Source organism: Hemicordylus capensis, chromosome 3, assembly GCF_027244095.1.
Source record: "Hemicordylus capensis ecotype Gifberg chromosome 3, rHemCap1.1.pri, whole genome shotgun sequence".
Lineage (NCBI taxonomy): Eukaryota > Metazoa > Chordata > Lepidosauria > Squamata > Cordylidae > Hemicordylus > Hemicordylus capensis.
In genome coordinates this window covers 21,854,369-21,874,562 of record NC_069659.1, presented here as the reverse complement: position 1 = coordinate 21,874,562, position 20,194 = coordinate 21,854,369, and the positions used below count along the sequence as shown (strand labels likewise).

Below are 20,194 nucleotides of genomic sequence, written 5' to 3'. Positions count from 1 at the left end.
CTCATTCGAGGGGTTCCGCGCGGGGGCTAATAAAGCAGGGAAGGGGGCGGGAAGCAGAGATAGGGGGGCGCTCTCTAGCTTCCTGATTGGCCCTCGCGCGTGACGAGCGGGCGGGGGAGCCGCGCGGACCGCCATTGGGCGACTTGGTTTTGAAGGCGGCCTTGCCGCGCGGCTCTGATTGGCTAAGGCCGCGGAGCTCGCGCTCTATCCGTCCGTTGGCTGGCATTTCTCTCGCTCTATGTGTGTGTGAGGGATAGGGAGGAAGGGGGGGGGGCCCCCGACGCGGATGCCGACGCCAGACGGAAGCGGGGCCTAGGCGGAGCGGAGGGAGGAGGCGGAAGGGACCGACTGGCGGCTGCCCTCGCCCTACCCGGCGCGCGCCCCTGTCTGCGGAAGATTGTCTCCTGTCCGGCCCGGCGCTGCTCTTTCGGCACTGAGGGGCGAGGCGGATGGCGGCAACATCCGGGGCCTCCGGGGCGGCGGTCGTCGTAGCGGCGGCGGCGGTGGCAGGCGCTGGGTCTGGCGCGGCCCCGGCTCTCTACGCCTGCACCAAATGCAACCAGCGCTACCCTTTCGAGGAACTCTCCCAGGGACAGCAGCTCTGCAAGGTCCTGCTCCCCGAGGCCGAGAGGGCAGGCGGGCGGGCGGTGCAGCCTGAGGGCACGGGCGGAAGGGGCGAGCTGGGGCTGCCGAGGCCAACGGGGGAAGAGGAGGCAGTTTTGGGGCGGGAGACGGAGAGGATATCCGGCTGGTCCGTGGGAGGCGGAGAGTGGGCCACCACTGGCTGGTTTTTGAAAAGGAAACGGCGTTGAAGGCCGCGGAGAGGCTGCTCGACGGGGTCGGGCCAGAATGGTGGAAGTTGGGGCCAGGAAGGGGGAAGAGAGGGGGCTCTTGGGGTTAAAGAGGGCCCAGTTCTGGGGAAACACACTTGTCAAGGCCTCTTGTGACATTGCTCCCCGCCAACTCTGGTCTGCCACTGAAAGTGCACCTGGCAAGGAGCTACGGCCGATTTCAAAGAGATGGGGCTAGCACCAAAGAAACAGCATGGCTGTGTTGATCGCTTCCCCGTAGCATGTGGGGCTCTGCCCCGCCCCCCATGTCATCACTATAAGCATCTCCCAGCGCTACTGGTAATGGTGGGGGAATGCATCCTATGCCGATATTACAAGAAGGGCCATATGATCCTGCAAGTTGCTGCATGTGGGAAGAGAGACCTTGTAGACTAGAGGACTATCATTTTTGTTGACAACCTTGTGTCAAGCCTAACTTGGGGGATTCTGCTTGAATTTATAAATTTATCTATCATATTCATATTCTGCCTGATATATACATCTCCAGGTGGTGTACCCAATCCAAATTACAATATAAATCTAAAAACAAAACACTTTCAGAAAATGAAAATAATTCAGAGTGAAATAATTAAAATAAATTCACAGGATTAAAACAGTTAGAAATTTAGTTTAAAATTAATTTGAATTAAAAGCCTGAGAAAACAGGTGTGTCTTAAGGTTTTTTTAAAAAAACAATCCGAGATGGAGAAGCTCGTATTTTGACAGGGAGTGCATTCCAAAGCCCTGGGGCAGCCACAGAAAATATTTTAAGATGATCAAATATTCAGACAATTATAAAATAACACCTAAGTAACAAGCCCATCACTTATAAAAAGTGAATTTAAGGTGACAAGGTTCTAAACAAGCTTTACTGACATCTTACATTTTGAATTGTGCATTTAAAGCATATTAATTAAAAATGTTAGTTAACTAATGTGTTAACTGAGGTCTAGTCTGCAGAACAGAATTTTGTTTACCTTTAAAATTTTTATGGCATCATCGTGGGAGTTAATTAGTTTGTTATGGCATGCATTTCATAGGCAACCACCTTTTAAATCAGGAACATGATTTGGGAGTGAGGTGGTGATAGGTGTATTTCTGAAAGAGATAATCTGTGCTTATTAATAAGTTTATGATAGAACCCCTGATTTTAGGACTTCATAATAGTAAAAAACTTGAAAGGTGTTGTGGCCTTGTAGAAGTTAACTTGTCTTCTATGATGAAACTACAGAACTGCGCTTTTCCTCCCTCAGTTTTTCTGAGATGGATTATTTATCAGTATTTATTTATTTATTCATTCATTCATTCAACATATTTTTGTACCGCCCAAAACTTACATCACTGGGTGGTTTACAACAAAATAAAAACAAAACAAAAAAATTCAAAACACAATTTAAAATTTTTAAAAGAATGTTCTAAACACAACATTAAAACAATCAAAACAATATCAGTAAAAAGCCTGGGTGAACAGATGCGTCTTTAAAGACTTTTTAAAAGTTGTCAGGGATGGGGAGGCTCTTATTTCAGCAGGAAGCACATTCCAAAGCCTTGGGGCAGCAACAGTATGGAATATAGTTGGTAGTACCTATGATCTTGGGGAGAAACCATTCCTCCAGTGCATTTCTAATTGCGTTCCCATGAGGACGAGTGTAGTCAACTAAAAATCATAATGTCTTCTACCTTTAATATCTTGTTGTACAAAATGATCCATAGTTCTATATATCTGCCATGTGATTACAGCTCCAGTAATCAGAATATATGTGCATTATCTTTAGTTTAATCTCTTATATCTAATTTATTCTCAAGCATAAAACATTCCTAAAGATATCCTACTGTTTGTTAGTCCATTCTAGTCTAATGATGAGACATTGGCTGGATAGTAAAGCAAAGCAGCAATTCTCTTGCCCTGGAGATCATTGGATGTGAACCCAGTATTTTAGCTACAGAAGGGAAAATCAGAGTAACTGGGAACAGCTGTGATTTAAACTTGGGGACTAGAAACACCACTGTCTACACTGTAAACATTAATTCAGCTTTATGGTCCCTGAAGTTAGTTTCTTGTGAGAGAATTATAATTTTCTTGTTTATATCTATTAGATTTGACAGGCTCTTGAAATCAGAATGAATGGTTTTTGCAAGTTACTTGTTGATAGATGTGGGTAGCAAACAATCAATTGTAGCAGTATTTTATAAGATACAATTACATGCATTTTTATTGTTTGTTGCACTGGAAGTCTGACTTAATCCTTTTTTTTGTCTAGGAATGTCGCATTGCACATCCCATCGTAAAATGTACTTATTGTCGATCAGAGTTTCAGCAAGAAAGGTACATCTTGTCCATGTTGTTTTGCACTGTTGTTGACCTTAGAAATGTCATTCTTGCATTTCTCGCACAATGTTTATGTTCAGCTTACCTATGGGAACTAGGAACATAGGAAGAGCTGCCATATACTGAGTCAGACCATAGGTCCATCTAGCTCAGTATCATGTACACAGTCTGTGTGGTTTCTCCAAGACTGCAGGCAAGAATATCTCTTGGCCCTATCTTGGAGATGCCAGGGAGAAAACTTAGAACCTTCTGTTCTTCCCAGAGCGGCTCGATCTCCTAAGGGGAATATCTTACAGTGTCACATGCATTATGCTTAAGGATAAATTCAGATTGTAGGTCTAAAAACAAGTTTATTCCTGTAAGTAAAGAATGGTTGCCCACCATTCTTTACACTGTTGTAAGTAAAAAAAAAAAGGTTGCCCACCTCTTGCTTCAGTCATCTGGCCCTCCACACCCTAACATTCAATACCTATGCCTGAGGTCTCTCAGAGCTGCTTCATATATGAACATTCTTAGCATGTACCTGTATCATTCACATCTAAAACTGAATTTATAAACTGATCATTTATTCCTTTTTCACAATTTAAGCATGGTTTAGGATACCGCCCACTACCAAAGTCGCTAGGCAGTTTACCGGGGGGGGGGGAACGGACAGATCAAGAGGGTATGATGCCATTGAGCAGTTCTTGAAAGCTTTCTGAAAACAGCAGGAATTTGCCACCTGCCATCTGTATTTGTCTTCTCAAACTGGACACATACAGGAATCCAGAATTATTTTCAGCTTCCCTTCTAAAAATGTCCTTATACTGGTTGAGAAGTCTCCAGAGATTTTCAAACTCTTTCAGTTCAAGTCCTCTATTAGCATTGATCTCCATTACCTGGGCTGGGCTGGGCAGAGGGTCTGCAGAGAGCTCTGGTGCTGGACACTGCCTGCCTGCCTGCTTCCTTCCTTCCTTCCTCAGCTTCAGGCTTCAGTAAGGCCTGCATGGGGGCCTCTCTGGAAGCCCCGCCCACCCACCAAACAACTCTAGACAACATCAGTACTGACACAATATAAAGCTGTGGCTAAAGTCAGAGGGGTGAATCACTTGTGAGAGAAACAGGATCAAGGAGCAAGGCCAGTCACCCTGTGGCCCACTCACTTTCTCTTAACTACAGTTAATCAAATATCTATACCAGCTGTTTCAGTTGTAGTTATTAACATTATGTAAGATATGTATATATGACTTTTCAACCAAAAAGGTTCTTAAGGCAAATTGCATAGGAATAAGAAAATAGTTCCCTGTCCTAAAAGGCTCATGGGCTAAAAAATGGAAACACGCGGGAACACCAGCGGCTGCAACTAGAAGAACCACTGCTCTGGGATGAATAGTGACAGTTGCTCTCCCCCGGCTAAATATAAGAGAGCCACCTAAAGGTGCCTTTTAACCTAGTTAGCAGGTATTATTGCAAATCATCTCCCCCACCCCCCAGTTCATTGTTGATTAGTTGACCTTCATAATTTTTTTCTCCCCTTATTTGTCAATGATGAAAGATTTTTTGCATTGGTATAGTCAGCAGATTTTATCAACAGTCCATTTAAATTTCCCAGGTCACCTAGTGAAGAATTGACTGAAATGAATCCCAAGTAGAATCCTTGTGAATTGTTACTAGTTAATGCTTGCTGAGATGAACTAACTTTAAATGTCAAGACAACATGTTGGAATTAGCCTTTTAACTATCTCGTTTCCTATCAAGAATTTCAGACATGAATTCTTGTAGGATTGTCACATACTGTGTGAAATAAAGTGAGCTAGTTCCTTTCTTTTTCTGAATTAGAAGTAAGAATTCCTGATTTCCTGTTGTCTCCTGCAATACCCCATCTGCTTGAAGGTGCACGAGCACATTTTTCATTCAGAACTTGGTTTAGCTGTGCTGCACACTTGCTACAGTAAACATTGTAAACAACTTGTTACAAAGTCGCAGAAAGATTTAATTTAATCTGTTTCTTTTTTGTAGCAAAACTAACACAATATGCAAGAAATGTGCCCAAAACGTGAAGCAGTTTGGAACAGTAAGTTAACATCTATTTCTTTTTTAACAGAGCTGCTTAATTGGCTCTTAACCATAAAGAATATTACAGAAGCCTATATAGATTGATGTTGTCAATACTTGGATATTTTTAAGAAATAGCAAAGCAATTTTCCTACTTACTGATTGTGATCTTTCAACTCTGAGCAATGATGCTTTTGCGTATTGAAAAGGTTTTAGCAAAATACTGTTTCTTCTGTGGCTGATAACTAGAAAACTTAAATCTCTGAGCTGTTTAATTTCTTGTTCTAGCTATTAAACGTATGGTTCAGCATGCAGTTAGCTTATTGAACATTCAAATGAGCTTATATAAAAGGAACTATTCAGAGAGTGGGTTTTTTTCCCTCCAGTGACTTTAGGTTCATTGCATAAAATGCCAGCAAGGAATATGGTGGTATTTCTAATTTCTTTGCTTTTTCCAGCCAAAACCATGTCAGTACTGTAACATCATTGCAGCTTTCATTGGCACGAAATGTCAGCGCTGCACAAACTCTGAAAAGAAATATGGACCACCTCAAACATGTGAACAGTGCAAGCAGCAGTGTGCTTTTGATCGCAAAGAGGAGGGAAGAAGAAAGGTATACTTTGCCAAAATTTTGTTTGGAAATGAAATTGATTACTCACAACTTGTTTTGACTTATGAGTAAGCTATCACAGTTGTAAGGGTTCTCCATATTTTGAATTCAACTAATAACTCACCCAAGTTTTAGTCATACATATCTGAAAGCATGTAAGCTATATGTTTGAGGAGTGAAATCACATGTGTTGCATCCACACAGATATAATGTTGCTATAGGCTTCTGTAGACAGTCTTAAGTTGCATAGGCCTACCCTGATGTTTAAGGATTCTCTGTGCACTGACCCCACTTCAACATTACATCCAATTGATAGATGCACAAGGTAGGCATGCTGGAAGGAGTGCAAAGCAGATTGCTCTGGAGTCTAAAGGCTCTTGTCTAACTGCACTCTCATGCAGGGGGAGTTGCACGAAGGTCCATTCATGCCCCCACGGGCCCTAGAAGTGCAAGTGTTTTGTCAGGATGTCAGCCAGTGGGTATTATGGCATTGAGGGCTAGAGAAGACCTTTAGTCAATGCCTGCAAACTGGGTGAAAACCCAAGAGAGAGTGAGTCATGGTCATCACTTTAAAAACCCAGTTACAGTAGCTTTTGCACAGTTGTTAGCATTAAAACGTTTAATTCCATGTGCCCTGATCTTCACTTTATTTCTAACTTGTTTATACTAAAATGCAAGAACCATGTGCAAGAATAATAGCAGTGGTACTTGATAATTTTATTTTGGCTGTTGTATGTCTTTTTAGCACTGAATACGTGTAACATAACTTGCTGCGAATGATTTCCCAAAAGGTTGATGGGAAGCTGTTGTGTTGGCTCTGTACTTTGTCCTACAAGAGAGTACTGCAGAAGACTAAGGAACAGAGGAAGAGCTTAGGGTCCTCACATTCTAATTCCTCCTCCACATCTCTTACTGAAAAAGACCAGCATCATTTGAAACACCACCACCACCGTCATCACCACCACCACCACCGTCACAGTGGTGGCCATCACAAGTAAGTGCTTTGAAATGCCTCAACAGAACAGAGCTACCCTGTTGTCTTTATGCACTACGGCTATATCCAGATATGAGAATGCTGCTCTGATACAACCGGGCTGAAAAGTAAATGAATTATTGAGGTAGATTATTTTATGTACAATAGAATAGTATTATAGCTTTTAGTATTATATGGCAAGTAGGAATTTGACTACCAAAAATGTTCCCTGACATTAAAAATTATAGCCTAGGTTCCAAAGAACAACTAGTTACACTAATTAAAGGGGACTTCAGACCTGTGCTGCTTGAACAGAAGTCCCTCCACCTCACTTGACTCATTGCAAATTGCTTTTCAAACTGAGTCAAGATAACATTCAAAATCAAATTGTGATATGAGAAGGGACAGGGTCTGATGTTCAAAGAAAAAGTTCAGTTGTACCTGCTCAAGCCTTTAGACCCCTACTGTGACAGCTACAAACATCACATGCAAACTTGGTGTTTCTTCTATATATGTAGAACACATCAACTATTAAAAATGCTAATGTGAGCTGTTTTCTCAGTTTTTATGGTATTGGTTCATATAACTGAACTATTCATAAAACATAGTCCTATTTTGGATAGAGAACATAAGAACAGCCCTGCTGGATCAGGCCCAAAGCTCATCTAGTCCAGCATTTTGTTTCACACAATGGCCCACCAGATGCCACTGGAAGCCTACAGCAGGAGTTGAGAGCATGCCCTCTCTCCTGCTGTTACTCCCCTGCAACTGGTACTCAGAGGCATCCTGTCCTTGAGGCTGGAGGTGGCCTATAGCCCTCCAACTAGTAGCTGTTGATAGACATCTCCTCCATGAAGTTATCCAAACCCCTCTTAAAGCCATCCAGGTTGTTGGCTGTCACCACATCTTGTGGTAGAGAATTCCACAAGTTGATTATGCATGTGAAAAAATACTTCCGTTTTTTGGTCCTAAATTTCCCGGCAATCAATTTCATGGGATGACCCGATTCTAGTGTTATGTGAGAAGGAGAAGAATTTCTCTCTATCCATTTTCTCCAAACCATGCATGATTTTATAGACCTCTATCATGTCTTCCCACAGTTGTCTTTTTTTATAAAGTAAATAGCCTCAGGTGTTGTAGCCTTGCCTCCTAAGAAAGGTGCTCTAGGCCCCTGATCATCTTGGTTGCCCTCTTCTGCACCTTTTCCAGTTCTACAATGTCCTTTTTTAGATGTGGTGACCAGAATTGTACGCAGTACTCCAGGTGTGGCCGCACCATAGTTTTGTATAAGGGCATTATTATCATAGCAGTTTTATTTTCAGTCCCTTTCCTAATGATCCCTAGCATGGAATTGGCCTTTTTCACAGCTGCCACATATTGAGTTGACACTTTCAACGAGCTGTCCACCATGATCCTCTTTTAGGCCATGACACCAAGATCCCTCTCTTGGTCAGTCACCAACAGCTCAGATCCCATCAACATACTTGAAGTTGGGGGGTTTCGTCCCAATGTGCATCACTTTACACTTGCCAACATTGAATTGCATTTGCCATTTTGTCGCCCACTCCCCCAGTTGGGAGAGATCCTTTTGGAGCTCCTCACAATCCGTTTTGGATTTCACTACCCGAAAGAGTTTCGTATCATCTACAAATTTGGCCACCTCGCTGCTTACTCCTACTTCTAGATCATTTAGGAATACATTTAAAATCTCCGGACCCAGTGCAAATCCCTGGGGGACCCCACTTCTTGTTTCCCTCCATTGTGAAAACTCTCCATTTATCCCTACCCTCTGTTTCCTGTCCTTCAACCAGTTAGCAATCCATATATATACTTGTCCCCTTATCCCATGACTGCTAAGTTTCCTCAGGAGTCTTTGATGAGGAACTTTGTTGAAAGCTTTTTGGAAGTCCAGGTATACTATGTCAACTGGAGCACCCTTATCCACACACTTGTTGACACAAGTTATGCAAGAGTTCCATAAATGTGTGTTTGACATTTTGCAAATTCAAAATAAACTGCATTGTGGTAGAAGAGAGTTTTCACCTGCCATACAAAGTGTAGATGATATAGTGGTTGTGGCTGTCACTTTTAAGACTGTTCTGTCTTCTGCATTTCAGAATCAGCAGTCTGAGTCCAGAACAAGATCAGGGATTATGGAAACAGAGGTAAATATTGGCCACTCCATGTCAAATCATTCAGAAATCTACTGTGCATGCTGTTTTTTGTTTTTGTTCTTAAATAGATGTATAGTCACACATGTTTAGTATGAGATTGTCTGGTGTCTTTTCAGCCATAAATCCTCTGCAGCTATTCAGAATGAAACTCCAAAGAAAAAGCCCAAAATGGAATCCAAGCCATCTAATGGAGATAGGTAAAAATCTATGGCCCTACTTACATATGTTCCCATTCTGTTGAATAGAACAATGTTTTTCTGACAGCTGACACTTGATACCTATCTTGCTCATATTATTCTAAAGAAATCAATATGATTGTTGCTTGTTCTTGTGTACTTTTTTTAAAAAAAAGACAAGTTTCAGCGTTATCTTTATTTTAAAAAATGGCTCTGCACTCCTGCTTCTAGAAGTTTTGAGGGACATGGAGTAAAGTTAGAGCAAAATAAGTGCAGTCTAACAGGGTATTTCCCTTTAGCATCAGTGGTTGAGTTGTATGTAGATTTGAACCTGCTTTGGTCTGGCTCTTATGGACAGACATAGTTCCAAATAAATTTTTTTAGACAAGAGACAAACAGTTGAAATTGTAAGAGGTGGCTGCTTCATTTAGTAAGTATTTGACCCTTTGAAAGCTAATGCTTAATTATATTTCTGCAGGTATATATAATGTGTGCCATTAGTAAGCTAATTTGCAAGTTTCATCCATGTCTGTCAGGTACATACCTTTTTTTTTTTGCATTAGTTCTTAAGGATGTTTGTGAAACTGTTCGTTTGGAATATGTACACTTCGTTTCCTCCTCTGGTCATAACCACTGCTATTCTTTTGCAGTAGTTCTATAAATCAGTCGGCAGACAGTGGAGGTACTGACAATTTCGTCCTCATCAGTCAGTTGAAAGAAGAAGTGATGTCACTGAAACGTCTCTTGCAGCAAAGAGATCAAACAATTCTGGAAAAGGATAAAAAGGTAAAAACCATCTGCCCAGTCACTACTTTGTACATGTCTTATTTGCTTATAATGCTCCTATAGCCTGTCAAAATTCCAGTAGATTACAACTCTTAAAAACCAAACTTAAAATTCACTAGAAATTGATTTTGTTCATATATTGTTCAGAGAAATTAGATTCAGGTGGTTTTATTTATCGCAAAATTCTCCCCATCCCTCTTCTAACAAGAAGAAAAATAGAATTATTCCAAACACCATGGGAAGGAGAGTAACCTTTCTTTGGTTGTAGTTCTCCCATTGGGAAGTGTTGACCGTTATTGATCTACAATGCTATAGTGTTCGGTTTCAGATATGGCTATACAACCAGGTAAAAAATTAATCTCCCCACATTATTCTGCTCAGGCTGAGGGCTGAGAACTTCATCTCCTATGCTGCACTGCCCACTGTATACCCCATCAGCCTCTCACTTCACTACATCCTTCTCTTAATTGTTTTGGGAGAGAAGGGGAAATGATCCCCCTCCCCACACATGTATGTCTACTCCTCCTAGGCTCTCAGTTTATTGACTTTATTAGAGAATATCTTCTCAGGTATTTCCAGTACATTGCAACATATTTGTAGTAAATTCAATCATGTGCTGTCATGGAGGATCTTCCCTCTGCATCTTTTCCTCATAGAGGTCTTGTGTAGAAAGGAATCCTCACACTTACCAGATTTATATCTGGTACTGTTTGGGCCTCTGATTCCCATGTAGCCTTATTTTTTGGCTCCAGACTTAATTTCTATCTGATTCCAGATCGCCATTGGAGTTTCCAAGTGCAGCACCAGATTTATGACTATGCCCGGCAAAAGGTGAAAAGAGCATGGGAAATTAAAAGTGGTCCCACTTCTAGGAGCAGCATATTTGTAGAAGGTGTTCTGCAAATAAGCTGTCCTCTTATACCTTTGGAACATGCAGCATAATAAAGCTGAAGCGGCGAGGTAGACAACTAGAGCACAGGTGGAGAAAAACTCAGCTTGAATCTGACAGATTGCAACATAGAGCTCATTTGAAGACCTATGCTAAGGCGATAAGTGCGGCAAAGAAGCTATTCTTTTCTGCCCGTATTGCATCCGCAAGTTCACGTCCGGCGGAGTTGTTCAGGGTTGTGAGAGGGCTAGTATGTGCCCCTCCTCCCTTGAATCAGAATTTGGAACCATCTATTACCCGCTGTGATGTGTTTAATGAATTCTTTGTGGGGGAAATCTCTCGTATTCGGGCCGACTTGGATTTTGTTTCCGCACTTACTTCAGTATCTGATGCGGAGGTATCCAGTGACTCCTCTTGGAGAAGAAGGATTATCTAGACCCATTTCAAACTGACTTCCGAGCTGGCTATGGGGTGGAGACTGCCTTGGTCAGCCTGATGGATGATCTCCAACTGGCAATTGACAGAAGAAGTGTGACTCTGTTGGTCCTTTTGGACCTCTCGGCGGCTTTCAATACTATCGACCATGGTATCCTTCTGGAGCGTCTGAGGGGGTTGGGGGTGGGAGGCACTGCTTTGCAGTGGTTCTGCTCCTACCTCTCGGGCAGGTTCCAGATGGTGTCCCTTGGAGACTGCTGTTCTTCAAAATCTGAACTTTTGTATGGTGTGCCTCAGGGCTCCGTATTGTCTCCGATGTTGTTTAACATCTACATGAAACCGTTGGGAGAGATCATTAGGAGATTTGGTGCAGGGTGCTATCAGTATGCTGATGACACCCAAATCTATTTCTCCATGTCAGCATCATCGGGAGAGGGCATAACCTCCCTAAATGCCTGCCTGGAGTCGGTAATGGGCTGGATGAGGGATAACAAACTGAGACTGAATCCAGATAAGACCAAGGTACTCATTGTGCGGGGTCGGAACTCGAGAGACGAGTTTGATATGCCTGTTCTGGATGGGGTCACACTTCCCCAGAAGGAACAGGTACGCAGTCTAGGGGTGCTTCTGGATCCAAGTCTCTCCTTGGTGTCCCAGGTTGAGACAGTGGTCAGAGGTGCCTTCTATCAGCTTCGGCTGATACACCAGCTGCGTCCATTTCTTGAGTTAGACGACCTCAAAACAGTGGTATATCTGCTGGTAACCTCCAGACTGGATTACTGCAATGCACTCTATGTGGGGCTGCCCTTGTACGTAGTCCGGAAACTACAGTTGGTCTAGAATGCGGCAGCCAGGCTGGTCTCTGGGTCATCTAGGAGAGACCATATTACTCCAGTATTGAAGGAGTTATACTGGCTGCCAATATGTTTCCGGGCAAAATACAAGGTGTTGGTCATAACTTATAAAGCCCTAAACAGCTTGGGCCCTGGGTTTTTAAGAGAACGGCTTCTTTGTAATGAACACCGCCGCCCATTGAGATCATCAGGAAAGGTCCGTCTGCATTTGCTACCGGCTCGTCTGGTGGCTACTCAGGTACAGGCCTTCTCCGTTGCTGCCCCGAGGCTTTGGAATGCGCTCCCTAGTGCAATAAGAGTCTACCCATCTCTGACATCCTTTAAAAAGACCTTAAAGATGCATTTCTTCACCCAGGCTTCTAACTGATATTGTTTTGATTGTTTTGAATGTTGTTTAGAATATTGTTTTAAAAAATTTAAATTGTTTTACATTTCTTGCTTTTAAATTTTTGTTTTGTTTTGCTTTTGTTTTTAATTAATGTTTTACTTTTTTAATCTTGTAAACCGCCCAGAGACATAAGTTTTGGGCGGTGTAAAAATATGATAAATAAATAAATAATATAATATACTGCAGAGCATCAAGTTCAGCACTCAAATTATTTTACTAGTTGGATTTACCTTTTATGTTCTAGATCATAAGTACCTATTAGGAAATTAACCCAAACAAAATCCCTACCTTCCACCATATTGTTGTGTACCTTTTCATAATATTAGATTGTCTGGTATGAGGCAGAACATGTTTGTGTTGCATATGCAGAGCTGACTCACCCAATCAACAAACTATGGTTTGTATATATATGAGAAGAGGGGTTGAAGCTCATACATGTCTTCCACCACTCTCTCCTTATCTACTTGGCTCTGTTGTGGAGCTGTGACATTTAAATCCTGGTTAGGTGAAATAACTTCTGTGGTTTGTGAGAAAAATTATATATTAAGCCAAAGTAACAAAATTTAGTTGAAATTCTAAAAATGGTACATCATGTACAAAAAGATTCCATTTTGTGTGTGCAAATATTTAGTGCTCTATATTTCCTTCAAACCAATAGTAGAAAATGTCTGTTGCTTCCTTGGAATTTTAGCAGACAACAAAAAGTTATAATTTGGGGCATGTTTGAATTACAGTTTTAAAGTAGACATGGGACAATACATTTAAGATATCCATTCTTCTTCCTAGTTGACAGAGCTGAAGGCAGATTTTCAGTACCAGGAGTCAAACTTGAGGACAAAGATGAACAGTATGGAGAGGGCTCACAAGGAAACTGTAGAACAGCTGCAGGTAAACAAAATAATAGTTTACATTCTCACGCAATAATTGTTTCAGGCACAAAACTTGCATATAAACAAGTGGTAAATCACAAGAAGGGTGACATTTAAATCCAATACCATTCAGCTTTCTTGTGGTATCAACATGTCCTAAACTTGCATTGTGTTTCGTTGACACTTTTCTCTGGCTACCATTCACTCACGTGGGGGAAGAATAAAGCTCTGGAGGACAGCATTAGGAACACTCACAATCCTTGACAATAGGTTACCCATCCTACCAGTGTTCCCTCTAACAAGGATTCCCATATGTTGTTGATTACATTGTTGATAACAATGGCTTTTGCTTGGGGATTCTGGGAGTTGTAGTCAAAAACATCTGGGAATCGCTGTTGGAGGGAACACCTTAGAGAGAGCAGCATCCTACCTTAGAGAAAGCAGCATTGGTGCATATTTTAGTGCAGTTCTGTTGCACTAAATTACATATTAAATATTAATCATCATATTAAATTACAACTTATTTGAACAGTGTGATGCTTCAGTGAGCTGCCTTCCAATGAATTGATAATGTAGTCAGATTACTAGGCTGCTGGCCAGATCTGTGAAAAGCTTGCAACAGTGTAATATTGATAGAAGACTCTCTGAGAAAGGTGCTTAAGGTTCTTTTGTAAAATCAAAATGACAGTCATCTAATTATACTTAGTTCAGGATCCAAAGAAACATGTGACAAGTTCCATAAATCCAATTGATATTTGGACACTGTTGGTCAGACATTGGCTCTCCATGGCAAACCTGTTTGTAACAGGATATGGGAGTGTGGTATTCAAATAAAAATAATAATCAAGTATCATACTGATGCACCAGAAGTAGCTCTTTGGATTGTGATTTTGAGCTGTTTCCAGCAGAACAGGTGTTCATGTGAATGGATTTGAATGGGATTTCACCCTATAGCATACAGATGAGTGTAACTTTATACTTATATAAAGTATACCCCATCCTTCAGTTCTACAACTCTTAGGAACATTGGAAGCTGCCTTATATCCATTCAGACCATTGGTCCTTCTAGCTCAGTATTGGCTACACAGACTGGCAGCGGCTTCTCCAAGATTGCAGGCAAGATTCTCTCCCAGCCCAATCTTGAAGATGCCAGGGAGGTGATATGGAACCTTCTGCATGCAAATGCTCTCCCCAGAGTGGCGCCATCCCCTAAGGGTAATATCTTACAGTGCCCACACTGTAATATCTTACAGTGCTCACACTGTTTCCCATTCAAATACAAACCATGGCAGACCCTGCTTAGCAAAGAGGACAATTCATTCTTGCCACCACAAGAGCAATTCTCCTCAACTCTTAGGGTGGCTTATCCAAAAAAAAGCTAATCAACAGAAAATATAAAATATTACTTTAAAAAAGGAACACTAGAGTAGATCTAACAAACACTATAAAAGTCTTGCAGGGGTGAAGGGGAGCATGTGTGGGGAGAAAGATCTTCCATCATACTTCATGATGGAAAGACATGAGATACACAGCCCGGCAAGCATGTCTGAGGGATCAGATTCCACAGATGGGTAACAGAAGTTGGTTTTGAGCAAAACATTTCTGCATTCTCCTTGGCAGTGGGCAAGGATAGAAGAGCCCCTTATACCCTGGGTGGGTCGAAGCCAGGTGTTTTTTTTTTTTAATCCCCGCCTTGGGGATTGTTTTTAATGAAAGGCAGTATATAAATTTAACAATAAACAAAATCACTCTGTAGCAGATTTGTTATAAACAAAGCAGTATCACAGAGTTACAAAATAACAGAATCGAGTGTTTCTGTTTACAGGCAAAAAATAGAGAGCTACTCAAACAGGTTGCAGCATTATCAAAGGGCAAGAAGTTCGATAAGAGTGGAAGTATGCTGACATCGCCCTGAAGACCTGACTGCTTGCATGGGTGTTGAATATTCTCAAAAGGTAACTGACTCTGTGGAAACCTCTTAGAAGCCTGTGCAGTAGAGAGAATATTTTTGCACACAGAGTAGTTGGCATGTTTCCTACACCTTTTTGTAACTGATAATGCCGTTGAACCTTTTAAAAAAAAAAAAAGTTTAAATCAATGGATGAAAATACTTCAGCCGGCTTGAAGAAAGCTTTTAAAAACATTTTTGTACAGGAGGGAACTTTTTGCCAGAAACTGGTGTTCACTAAGAGTGCTCTTGATCCACATCATGCAATAACAAATATGGCTACAAATATGAATGGCAGCAATTGGAAAGAGCAGTCCACTTAGCACTGCAGTTGTGCAGACTCGTTCATTTAAATAAAGTATTTATACAGGTCACCTGGGCAAGAACAGGATTTGCCTGGGAGCTGGGCAAACTCTCACCAAGAAAAAGCCTGTTGGCCATATCAATACTCCAGCAACAACTCATTCAGAAACACAGGCAGGAGCACTGGATAGCTGGCAGCTGTGCTTTATCTTTTGATCAAAATAAGAGTACTTTGAAGATTAAAATCGTGGTGCTTTTATTATAAGAAGCTTAAACCTATAAATATATGTAAAAGAATTTTAACAAGTTCTATTCTTAGTGATAACTGGTGTTTTGCATTTCTGGTGATAGAAATATAAAGAGAGATAATCTATTGTAAGTACCAGAACAAAATGTGTTTTTTGCAATTTTACTGTAGAATTTTTCTCTTGCAAGTGCCTTTTCTCCCAGCTGTTTATTTATAGGAATGTTGGTATTTTGTACATAAGGTTTTTTAAATCATGTTTAAATGTACGTGTGTGTGTATAAATGTATGTACAGAAGACTCAAATGCAAAGATCAAAGTTAGTAGGATGCTAGAGAAGGTGCTAAATGGCAGGCAGTTAATATTGGCTATAGATAACTAACAGATATGTCTGTGTAGAGAGTGTTTGTCTTAACTCTTGTTGTGCCTAACTTAATTTTTTTTTTTTTGGCCACACTAAACTGTAGAGCTTTTAAAACTTATTTTTTCCTTTGGTCTCAGTGCTAATTTGCATTGTAGTTTAAATGGTGTATCTTAAATTAAATGATATAGGAATGATATTTGAGCAAATTTGACTATTCAAATTTCTTTTAATATTTCATTGTAACTTATATTGCTAGGGTAAAATGCCTTTTTATTTGTACACTTTAGGAAGACAGAAGCCCCATGTCAAAATCTTTATACTCTTCTAAGGGCACATTCACACTGTTGTGTTGTGGCAGATAAAAAGGAGCAAAATAAATCCTCCCCCACCCCACCGGCAAGTACCAAATTTTTGCCCTGGACAGTTTGCACTGAGAGTAGACCACACAGCTTCATTGGCCCAGCTGTCTGCTGGTCACCTGTGTAGTCTAGTCAGGTAGCACCAGTGCAGGTTGACATGCTGTGTGCACTGTAGGAGTTGAGTGAGCTTTAACAGTGCATCCCACTCGCCCATTGTAAGAGCTCTGAGCCCAAGGAATAGAGCAGGTTATAAATCAGCTATATGCAAACATCTCCTTAAAAATAGTGACTTTCAAACTGTCTTCTGGGGAATCCTCGGATTCCAAGGAAGCTTATTGGTGAGAAGTCTAGCAATGACAGAAGCTGGCCTGCAAGGCAGCTTGACCTCACCACTATCAATTTTTTAACTGCAGGATGCAGCTGTAGAAGTGGATTGAATGTTATGAGCATACACTCAATTCATGCAAGGCAAGAGTGAAACCCAAAAGGCCAAGCCCCAGCACTGTACAAACTGGTGCTGCATCCCTGAACATATCTGAGAACCTTCTACAGTGCACATGTGTCCTGCAGCAGACAGGCAGAAGTTCCTCAGCAGGAAGGCCAATGTTGAAATATTCCTTGAAGGTTGACAGTTTGGGACTGACTGCTCTCAAGACTGAGAGTGAGAGAGAGAGAGAGAGAGATCCTTCCTTCCCTCTTTCTAACTGTGTTGATGTTTCCTTTGGGATGATAATGCAAATGAGAAAAGTCAAAGCCCATTCCAAAAAGCATTTTTTCATCAGCTTAAAAACAAAGAAGCTGTCTTTTCCATAAAATGGAAATCTTATTTGATACAAGGGTGCTCAAGTCACTATCATAGAAATTACTTGCACTTCAGCTAGCATTTATGTTTTGTGTTTGGACCTCCAGCTACCTGAAGATTGGGAAGCTTTGTTCCCAAGAGACTACTGAATAATTGTAATTTGAAAAGAGAAAAGCTGCTTTCTACAAATACTGAGGTTTTTTAAACAAGTTTTGTACACTAAGATGAACTTTGTAAGTTTATAAATACTATTTGATTATCTTACAAGACAACACAGCTAGGGTAGAATATGCTGCTGCTATCCTATTGGACTGTTTTAGTCAGAATTTTTTTTTCTAATTACTGGCTTCCATTTCAGGATATTTTGATACTTTTCCAGCTGAATGGCCACTGGCCCCCTGTCACTGTTGGGTTTGGTTTGTTTTTTAAGGCCAAAACTCTTAACATAAAACTTAACTTTCTGATCAAGTTATTCTCATTGAAACCTGCTTATGCTGCAGTAGGAACATTCTAGAGGAAGACTCCCTCCTTACAAAAATAAATTGATTTTTAAAATATCAGAGCTTTACAAAAACCCAGTGTTGACAGCATTTAGGGACTTCATTGTTTTTGAGAGGGGTCATTTTAGGATTTAAATTTCAAACCTCTTTTTAATGTGAAAATTTTAAAGGCTAAAAAAACTAGCAAATGGAATCCTGGAGTCATCGATATTTTCACAATGAACTCTTGTGTGTTTTTTTTTAATGTAGACTTTCAAAGTGATCCATTGTACTATAATGTGCATTTTTGTCAGGTTTTTCAACTGTTGATTAGCACTGAACAATACAATGTTCACTAGGGCTTGAGTTATTTATGCATAGTAAGCCTGTGAATATTGCCTTTTCTTTTCTTTTTTAGTTAGAATATTTGTGTTCATTCTGAGGTGAAGCTGTTCAGCTTGCTACATATGTATATACTATTGAAAGTCTGTACTGGCACACAGTTGACATTTTTGTACGTTTTTCTAAATCCAATATTTCACAATAAAAGCTTGTTAAAACGTCAGTATGTCTACTTGGCATTATTCCGAAAGTTTTAGGTAGGAGTCCTGTTCATGCATGAGCCATGGCAAGGGCACCTTCTGCCTCTGGGAAGCCTGATTGGTAACTACCACCCATCCGCTGAGTTGCATGCTGCCCTCACCATCTCCTCCCATCCTTCCCAGCACTAGCCAGTCCTGAACACAGGATCCTCCTTACCACCCACTTTCCATCACCACTCAACAAAAGAGCTGCCCTACTATCCACCACCAGTACATGCCTGAAAGACAAATGGTCGGAGGAGTGGAGAGAAAAAGAATCAAGAGCAGGGCTCCCCTGTTGCAGTGCTGTGCTTCAGAGAGCACCTCGGAACGAAATCCCCTCTTCCCTCTCCAGCATGCCTCAGTTCTAGGAAGCTTGCATGCAAGGAGCCACTATCACTGCCCATAATATACTGTGTATGCACACACGCTCTAATCAGCTCGGGTGAGAAAGGATCGTGGATATGGATGGATATGAATATGGATGGAGAGCAATGGCAACTCCTGCTCCAAGCACTGCTGGGAACGGGGGCAGAGGGAGAGAAGAGGCAGCTCAGGTTCGTGTGCACTACAAAGGGCCCTTCTGGGCTGCTGGGGCAGGATTCCAAGGGAGATTTATTACTGACCTTGTGCTTACAGAGAGTCCTCGGAGGCAGGATTCTGAAGACCACAGCTAAGTCATAAGTTTTCTGGTTTGTTAAATCACAATGTGAGTACTCTGAGCAAATCACGATGGTAAACCAGTTTCCTGGTGTTTGGGTAAAACTCAAACAACAGTTTTCTTGTTCAGCCATTGTGAGCATAGAAAGCTGTCTTATACTGTCAAATCATTTTTACTTGTATTTTCATTTTGTTTTTCTATTTGAAAATGCACAACACAGTGTAAAATTATAAAAAATAAAATGATTTAAAATGCAGTATAACAATTCACTGAAAGACACAAAGTTCACAGAAACTAGCTCAGCAACCAAAAAAAAGTTTGAACTCTGGCAAAAAGATGCCACAGAGGGGTGCATGTCATAAGAACAGTCCTGCCAGATCAGGCCCAAGGCCTATCTAGTCCAGCATCATGTTTCACACAGTGGCCCATCAGATGCCCCTGAGAAGCCCACAGGCAAGAAGTGAGGGTATGCTTTGTCTCCTGCTGTTGCTCCCCTGCAACTGGTATTTAGAGGCATCTGGTTTCTTACGCTGGAGGTGACCTACAACCCTCAGACCAGTGATAGACCTCCCTCCATGAATTTATCTAAACCCTTAAAGCCATCCAAGCTGCTGGCTATTACCACATCTTGTGACAGAGAATTCCGTAGGTTAATTATACATTGTGTGAAAAAGTACCTCCTTTTGTCAGTTCTAAATTGCTTGGCAATCAGTTTCATGGGATGACCCCTGATTCTAGTGTCTAGTCTTATGCAAGAGGGAGAAAAATTCCTCTTATCAATTTTCTCCACACCATGCATGATTTTATAGACCTCTATCATGTCTCCCCTCAGCCATCTTTCCCCCCCCTAAACTAAAAGGCCCCAGGTATAGGCTTGCCTCATAAGGAAGGTGCTCCAGGCCCCTTATTATCTTGGTTGCCCTCTTCTGCACCTTCTATAATGACCTTTCGGAGGTATGGTGACCAGAATTGTAGACAGTACTCCAAATGTGGCCACACCGTAGATTTGTATAAGTGCATTATTATATTAGCATTTTATTTTCTATTCCCTCCCTGATGATTCCAAGCATGGAGTTGGCCTTTTTTTTTTTAACAGCTGTTGCAC

The 20,194-nt window shown here is 41.3% G+C and overlaps 1 protein-coding gene across 2 annotated transcripts; it reads left to right on the top strand.

Moving 5' to 3' along the window:
- Positions 1–34: 34 nt before the first annotated feature.
- FAM76B (family with sequence similarity 76 member B) lies at positions 35–18,412 on the top strand. Of its 2 annotated transcripts, XM_053306814.1 has the most exons (11): positions 35–608; positions 3,092–3,156; positions 5,158–5,212; positions 5,652–5,807; positions 6,596–6,798; positions 8,895–8,942; positions 9,068–9,148; positions 9,778–9,913; positions 13,266–13,367; positions 15,174–15,303; positions 16,980–18,412. In XM_053306814.1, exons 1-10 carry the CDS (start codon positions 450–452, stop codon positions 15,261–15,263), a joined length of 1,095 nt encoding a protein of 364 aa, XP_053162789.1. In that variant the 5' UTR covers positions 35–449; the 3' UTR covers positions 15,264–15,303; positions 16,980–18,412. The 2 variants fall into 2 exon arrangements, with proteins under 2 accessions (XP_053162789.1, XP_053162788.1); XM_053306813.1 differs by having other exon boundaries at positions 15,174–18,412.
- The last annotated feature ends 1,782 nt before the right edge of the window (positions 18,413–20,194 follow it).